The sequence below is a fragment of the Phalaenopsis equestris genome, unplaced genomic scaffold, assembly GCF_001263595.1.
Source record: "Phalaenopsis equestris unplaced genomic scaffold, ASM126359v1 Scaffold000297, whole genome shotgun sequence".
NCBI classification, from domain to species: Eukaryota; Viridiplantae; Streptophyta; class Magnoliopsida; order Asparagales; family Orchidaceae; genus Phalaenopsis; species Phalaenopsis equestris.
The window spans coordinates 315,485-324,355 of NW_018164739.1; the positions used below are offsets into that span (position 1 = coordinate 315,485).

At 36.2% G+C, this 8,871-nt stretch overlaps 1 protein-coding gene across 2 annotated transcripts in view; it reads right to left on the reverse strand.

The window, feature by feature from the left end:
- Window positions 1-389: 389 nt before the first annotated feature.
- LOC110025253 (serine/threonine-protein kinase STY8-like) overlaps window positions 390-8,871 on the reverse strand; it is a 35,751-nt gene continuing 27,269 nt past the window's right edge. For both annotated transcript variants that reach the window (XM_020725622.1, XM_020725621.1), the window contains exons 10-13: window positions 5,987-6,108; window positions 5,714-5,825; window positions 731-856; window positions 390-629 (exon numbers count right to left, since the gene is read on the reverse strand). In XM_020725622.1, the coding sequence (XP_020581281.1) occupies window positions 737-856; window positions 5,714-5,825; window positions 5,987-6,108 (354 nt within the window). In that variant the 3' untranslated portion in view covers window positions 390-629; window positions 731-736. The remainder of the gene's footprint in view (window positions 630-730; window positions 857-5,713; window positions 5,826-5,986; window positions 6,109-8,871) is intronic.

Genomic DNA, 8,871 nt, shown 5'->3' on the forward strand with positions numbered 1-8,871 from the left:
GAATCTATAATGCGACAATAGTCCTATGGCCGATGAGAAAATATTCCGACCGTATGTTGCACGTACGAACAGTCAACCATCCTCCATCATGTCACCATACAGCTCATTGGCGGGACGACATGGTGAACAATAATTGAACGTCTAGACACAATATTTTTTCATGATAGTCCATATACAAAATGTGTCAGTAAAAATTTACCTTAAAAGGCAGTGATAACATAAACAATAAAAATGAGAAATCAATAAACAAACAAAGAATTATGTAAATACTGACTATCAACACATCTGTAAGGGATATGTGTGATTTCTGAAAACACCAGAGAATTATGTAAATACAGACTATCCACACATCTGTAAGGGATGAAATAAGTATAATTAAAGTCTAATCGAGATTATGATTATCTTAAACAGCGAGTGAAGTGTAATTGGACATTTAGCAACATATAAACCATAAGAAAAATACATAAATATCAAACTCATGCATATATTATTTTCCTCAAATAATAAAGACTAATAAGAGATGAAAAAAACGAAGCTGAAGGTAATCGTATCATGTACAATACCATTCTCTTGGCTCATTTTATTGCTTCATTGTATGAAGGAGTTGTCTTCATAAACATTTACGCTTCCTGAGAATCAAATATCATATAGAGAGTGCCACCCATCAGTTTTAAGATTCGTGAAATCAAAAATTAAAAAAAGAGGCAGGGAAGAAATGGGCATGAAAGACCTTGAGTTAGAAATATGAACTCGTAGACCGAGTGGACCGACTACTCGGGTTATTAGATCGATCTTTGCGGTCTTTCCGGTCTTTCCATATTGCCTCGATGTTCTGGAAACATCTTAAAGCTCTCACCTGATGAAAATGTGAAGCAAGGAAGATAAAGCATTAAGAGTAATCCAATTACAAGAGCAGATTTATAAAGCATAAGAAACTTATTCAATGATAGCAAAGGCTGCATTGTAAGGGCTAGATTTAAATACAAATTACAAATAAATCATAATTTATGTTATATGTCCAGAGGCGAAGAGGAAGGCTGGTATACTCATCGCATAATTTTTCAAAACAAATCGAAAAATTGTTATAGAATGCATCGCCAAAAGTATATTATTCATTGGATCCATAAGTCATATCTACATTTACATCTATAGACATAATGATGTTGCTGTAAGGGCCGTGATAGTGAATAATACAACAACAGAAACAAGCCTTTATCCCACAAAGTGGGGTTGGCTATAGGAATCCTTTTTCTCCATTGGGTCCTATTAAGTCTTATATTTTCATTTGATTCTAATAAATTAAGATCATTTTTTATACAACCACCCAAGTCTCCATTGTGTCCTATTAAGTGCTATAGGAATCCTTTTTCTCCGAGTCTTTTTTAGCATCGAAAACCGAACCAAGAAGCAATAACAAGAAGCAATGAAAAAAAAAAAAAAACAAAAATGAGGTGAGAGAGAGGATACACTGGTCTACATCGGAAAGAAGGAGGATGAATCAACCCCATTTTCTCACATTTAAAAGAACAAAAATGAGGTGAGAGAGAGGATACACTGGTCCACATCGAAAAGAAGGAGGATGAATCAACCCCATTTTCTTACATTCTATAAGTGGATCAATCCAAGTCAATGCGACGGTCGCACACATGGCTCTACCACCAAATACATGTCCATACACACCCGAGCCTGCACTCAAACGATATCACAACTTTAATGTCAAAGTCCCGAAACATCCTTCATGAATTCAATTTAAATCAACCATAGGCTCCCCTGAAAATGAATTTTCAATTTCCACAACTCGAACAAAAGGAAAGTATCCCAAGGACGGCAGCCATTTATACTTCCAAAATCATGTCAACATCAAAGTCATCCAATTCCAAATGTAATCAAAAGCTTCATATGTTAAATAAGCATAAAAACATCTGGCTAAAACCACATAAATGCTCACAGCCAAGCTCAATACAAAGAGATGAACAGGCCAAGGGAACCCACAAGGGAAGGCAACTACTAAGGCTCACGGTTCAGGGCAGCAAGGGACAACTGCTAAGGCCCACGACCCAAGGAACAACAAATAAGGCTCGCGGCTATGGCGACCAAAAAGGAAGGGGGAGCTGTTAAGGCTCACGACCGAGGCAACCAAAAGAACCACCAGTGGCTACTATGCTCCCTCGACATACATAAAAGGATAAATAAAATGATTATAATTTTTAGGATGACAAACTTGATTCATCAACAAAATTCAAGATAATCAAGCCCAACAAGAAGAGCCAAGCAATCCCAAATGACGCACCAACAGGCTCACGAGTAAGACCAAGAAAAGGTCTGAACAAACTCCATCACAAGCTCTCAGGTAGGAGCCAGAGAAGCACAGAACAACCCCTCAACAAGCTCTCGGGTAACGGCCAAAGCCTCTCGGTTAAGGGCCAAAGCAAGCAAAACCGAGTCATTCAAGGCCAAAATAGAGTCCGAGCATAGATTAAAACCCGAGCTTTAACGAAAATTAAAACTCCAGCCACCTCAAGGTAAAACCGAGTCATTCAAAGCCAGAACAGGGCCCGCACATAGATTAAAACCCAAGCTTTAATGGAAATTAAAATTTCAGCCACCTCAAGGTAAAACCGAGCCATTCAAAGCCAAAGCATTCAAAGCCAAAGAATAAATTCAAAGCCAAACAATAACCCACATGCCTTTGAAACATCAATTTATGGAGCCATTATACATCTTAAACAAGAACAACAACATAGAGAACACATTCGGGCCGCCAACCTAACTATTTCAAGTATGAAACAGTTTCCAACAGATATTTGAGCAAAAGGATGTCTCACGAGGAGCTAAATCAAACCATCAAAACAAGTTACAGGGCTTTCCAAATTAAATAAATTTTCTCATAACATGTATTTCAAGCAAGGAAAAGCCACAGGGAGCCAAAACCGAGCCCCAATAGAGGCTAAAAACCGAGCCCAGCAAAAGCCAAAAACCGTGTCATCCGGTGGCTAAAACAAATCCACCTCAACATGTGTTTTCATATGAGAAAAATGACGTGAAGTTAAGAAGAATGCATAAACCTCAAAGAACCTCAAACATAAACCTCAAAGTTAACATTTCAAGGCCTCCAAAAATTCTTTTTTCGCAACCAATACTTGAACAAGAAAGAGCAGTGATAAATCAAACACCAAGCCTTCAAAATAAGTTCAGAGGGACTTCCAAAATAAATCTTTTCATACTACATATAGATTTCGAACACATGAGGCAACCATAGGAGCTAAAACTGAGCACCACATATATAAGAAAAGCAAAGCGGGCTCTCTAGTATTCATTTTAAGCAGGAGTGATAGAAATAAACAGCTTCATGATGCATTCTGACATGTATTTCAGAGGAGCAAATCTCGTTTCAAAGCTACATCCATAATACTTCCAAATACTTCAAGCAAAAAGAAGGCATCCAATAACATGCTATATTTTCATTGATTATAGCAAATAATCAGGACTAACTCCTAGAACATGCTCAAAAACCTATTTTCATATGCTTGAATGGTGAATATCACAAAATACATGAAGTATATTAGACTAGCATGTTGTACCATCCAGAGAAAAACTATTTCCAACAGCTTGGCTGAGAGAAATCGAAAAGAAACAAGGCACAGAGGAGAGGGAAAAGTACCTCTTTAATGCATAACTAAAGTAAGAAGTTCAGAAAAATACTTCACAGCCTAAACTCCTCTCCAACAGAAAGAGGAAGCCAACCCAAGCACCAGGAACTAAAGAAAAAAGTGAGAAATAAATTTGACAGAGTTTTCCCTCCCTCTCAGAAATTTTCGGCCCCTTGAAACGCACCAAACAGAGTCTCATATAAACCAGAGAAGGAGAGGGAATGATTAAAGGATCACATATGGATCGAAGGATTGAGAGGAGCAAACGCCCCCATACGGGCATGCGAGAGGCAGAGGATATAATCCTCGCAGAGGATGAGATACGATAAGGGATGGGTAGCGGGATCGTCCCGCGTGCGCGAGGCGAGCGTGGGAACGGGACTCCAACGGCATGAAGGAGCGGGCCAGGTGGAACCAAACGAGCCGAAGCTAGGGCAGAGGTCCACGGGGTCGAGACTCAGCAGAGGGGAGGAGGAGATAATGAAATTAGGTTAGTATTTAAAAATAAGGTATTAATAATAATAATAATAACAAAATATTGTTTATTATTATAGTTAACACTTAAATATGTATTTTTCCCCAGACGTGTCGTCACGGTGAAACGAACGTCCCCTTTAGGCAAAATCGACGTTCCGGACGCATCGGCGCAGTCCGTTTTGTCATCCGGAGTCATTTGGACAACCTTGTCGACGATCGGGACAAAAGCCCGTCGCGACCCGAATCACGTCAAAAACTCGACTCGAGCTCAATCAAACAGGACGACAAAGAGCACGACCGTGTTAAATCAATGCGTACGGTCAATCCTAAGGCCAACAGTCCTATAGAGATGCTCCTTGAGTTTCTCCACAGTAGTCTTACCTACTAAGTAATAGAGGTCAAAACTACCATGCGGAACGTCAAGTCGAGCGAAGAAAAACTCAAAATTTCTAACGAGGAGGGCCCTTTGCTAGTTTTCTAGGAGTAATTGACAGGGATGTCCTACAGCTAGACCCTAAGCTATTAAAGAGGAGAAAAACTATACCTCCGCCAAAAGTGAGGTCAACACAACCAAACCCCTTTAACCGGGTATTTTGTCAATAAGCTCCACTATATTATGGCCACGACTATAGCCTGTATTTTCCACAATAATTTTCTATCATTTGAGTTGTGAATCATAAGATATACTTAATAGAGCTCAAAACAGTCTTTTAGCTTAAGTCCAATTGAATTGATCCCCTTAGATAAATATCCATCATAGGTCTACAAGGTCCCCTTAAAGAGACAACTCATGACTGTTATTCAGAATCCTTCTATCAAATTTTAGATTAAAAAATTTATCATCGCGAGCTTAAAAGCGAATCATAGGTAAATTTCCTCTTTCGATTAAGTAGATAAGAAACCAAGATAATATGGAACAAGAAACCATAATATTTTGATCAAGTTAGTCTGTATTCCCCCTAGGATTTGCACTTAAGCTCACGATAATACATTTCTTAATCTAAAACTTAAATTGTTGTTATTATTGTTAAGTAATCAAGATCTAATAATTAGCTTTAAGCGAAAGTGCTCTCCCATTATCGAGAGACATAATTAACTATAGGGGTTTGCGCTTATATTGGAAACTCGAACCCTAGATCTTAAAATCATCCTCCTCGCAAAATGAGGGTGAAATTTTCGGGTAGTGTCTCATCTATACTATCATCTCTGTCATCTAAAAATTTGACCTAGAGCATCAAGTAAAACTCTCATTCATTCTCTTCAAGGGAGGTTGGGGTGTGAATATTTGGAGCCAACGAGAAGATTACTAAAGTTCTTCATTTAAGAGTGCATGACTCCCAAGCGCCTCCTTCATATCTCCTCTCTCCCTCTCTCGATATGTCTGCAGTCATGGATTGAAGAGGGTGGCAAAAGGGTCATTAATAAATGGGTATATACATAATTAATTTTAGAAACAAATATAAGTGCATACAAATCATGTAGGAACTTCCCAAAATAATTACATGATTCTTGACAAATATAAGCAATTCATGTATAATGTACCTTAAAATACATGCAAGTCATGTATGGTGTATAAAAAAAGGTACCTTCCAGCGCTGTTTTTGAATAATGTGATTCCGGATATCTGTCAAACGCTCAATAATATCTCTACACGTTGGTCTAGCAGCAGGATTTTCACTCCAGCACTGCACAATTAACCTACAAAAAAATGCATTCATCATAAAACATTTCTGATAGGAACTAGTTAAATTTATATTATATAGCGTCATAATGTAGATGAACCAAGCAAACAGAGAAACAAGAAAAGATCATTGTACGACAGGAGGAATAAAAACCAGCCAATATATTTATAGACTCACTCTTTTAATCCAAACGCGTAGTGCCTTGGTGGAGCTCTAAAAGGTGGCCTCTCTTTAGCAGCATATAAATTTGGAACTCGGGAATCTGGTTGAGTATTAAAGGGCATGCACCCTTCAATCATCTGGATTACATTTACAAAATATAAAACAGAATAAAAATAGAGTGATTAGCCATTTATAGGCTTTTTTTGTAATTAAAGTTAGAATAGGCCAACATAATTGCACAATAAGCAGAATGATCGAATAGAAATGTAAAATATAAACCAAAAACTTCAGCAATCAATGTTTAACTCCACAAAAAAAATTAGGGTCTGTTGAACGTCATTTATTTTTTCAATTTTCCAATTAGATCATATAGTTAACAAAATGTGTTTGTTGAGTTAAGCAAATCGATTTAATCCTAAAAACACTGACAACAAGTTTTAGGTGCTTTATGTATATACAAAATAATAATAAAGAAAAGATATTACAATATTCTAACCTAATTTTTAGTAAAAATGGGTCTCAAAGCTATTGGATACATTTTGAAATGAGTGCAATACAAATTTTGATTATCTAATCATAACCAACATTTTCCCTTCTCATAAAGCTTTCTCAGCGCACCAACTCCTCTGCTATCAATCGCCAAATGTTGGTGGCTGACTCACGAGTACCCTCTCAGCGTGTAAAGCAAGAACCAAAAAATCAAATCATACCGGAAGTGCCCATGCAGTGCATACCGAGGTGGTAGAGCTGTTGTCGCTTGACTCTGTTGATCTCATCATGTTGAACAAGCGAGGAAGATGAAGAACAAGGACGTTGATGGTGATAGTGGTGTAGAGATAATAATGCTACAGTTGTATAGACGAAGGGTGGTAGCTAGAGGTAGAAGAAGGAGATGGCCTTGGAGAGAACTGACATGGGCAGCTATCAGATCGGCAGGGGTTGAAGAAGAATTACTTGTCTATACAATGTCCAAATTTTCAGATGAGAAAGCAAAGGATATATTAGAAAAAGGAGACTTTTAAGATTAAAAAGGAGTTGCCTCGCTCACAATGGTTATGCAGAATCCATTTGTAGCCACAATGCGACTTGTTTCACATGCAAATGAAGAACAAGGTAATTGCAAAATAAAAGCAATAATGCATTTAAAAATCAAATATCTTCTTATATCTCTATATATCCACTTGTTTCTTTCTCATAAAAGAAATTTTTTTCAGAGGAACGATAAAATAAAATATTTGTTTTCAAAAAACAAAAAATGTACAATAAAGACAAAACAAGCTTTGGCTTCATCTTAGAATATAAGAAAAATAAAAACAAAAGAGATTAGAAAGCAATCCAAAACAGCCCCTCAATCAAAAGGAACCTTGCTTTAGCGTGAAAACTGACCCATTATTAATGAAAAAAACTGTTAGATAATTACAATATAACCATAATTATTATGAAAAGAATTTCAAATTACCCGCAAAAATCATAAGAAAGGTGGCGTTTGATGTTCTTAGTGAATATTACATAAAAAACCATATTAATATGGAAAATATTCATAAAAATTTAATGATTAGTAAAATTTATGAAGTCCTCATAGAGCATTATGCAATAAAATAGCATACTTGGTAATGAAATTTTAGAAGTCAATAATTAGGCAATTCTGTTGCATAGATGAAGTATTGGACAAAAAGGAAATCACTACTAACCAAGCGTAAAAAAAACAAAATGATCAGATGAACATATGACAAACTATGAAGGATAGAGTTAAAAACTATTACCATAGAAGTATAGTAAGAAGTAACAACTATAGAAAATATGATGGTCGAAAATAGGAAGCTTGTTTGAGCAAATAAAACAGGGGGAGGAAAATAAACTAATAAAACGGGTGAATAAGAATAATGCCAGAGGATTGGGTGAAATAAAACAGGGGGAGGAAAATAAACTAATAAAACAGGTGAATAAGAATAATGCCAGAGGATTGGGTGGAGAAAGGAAAACACCAAAGCTAAACATAAATTGATCCAACTTGCGCACTGTAACACCCAAAATGACAAAAAATTTTAAAATATACCCTATTTTTCACATACCAAAAAATTATCCAAACTATTTTTATAAAACTCTACAACTTATTCTGATCAATTTAATATGTAGAAGTATTTATATGCAATTATCAATATATTTCATGTTTATAAAAAATGATTAGAAAATCAAATAATAAATTATTAAAATTTGCTTTAATAACATCAATTTCCCACAGAAATTAATCACCCTAATCAATCCATTTATCTCAGCATGCAACGGTGGGATTAATCTGGAGGTTATGCTTTAATTGGGAAGATATATGCGTAAAATAACCCCCAAGCAGTCTTATCCCCAATCCCAATCACTACTGCAACCATGGGCGATTCAACGTGCAAAGCGGGATTGCAGCAACAGAACAGAGAGTGGCACCGGCTCAGAAGCCCAAAAAAAGAAAAAATTATATTTTAGAATGAATTTTGAGTTTTGAGAAATTATGCAAAGAATATTATATATATATATATATATTGTGCCGGGTGTCTTGGCTTATTGGTTGACATCCTCGGAATAAGGCCCCACAGATCGAGGGTTCGAATCCCCTCTTGCACAATTGGCCTTAAGAAGATGATACTCAAATTCTTAGTCACATTAGGAGTGGTTGGAGGCTTGTATAATAGCCTCTGGTCATTCCTATTAATTATTATAAAAAATATTATTATATATATACATGTGTGTGTGTGTGTGTGTGTGTGTGTGTGTGTCAACGGAATCTTATTATTGATATGAAAAGGAGGTTTAAATAGGAAATGAAATAAATCCAATCTAAGGAAATAAATCAAATCCTAATAACTTCTAACATGTTAAAATTATTTCCTAATATAACTACTAACACTCTT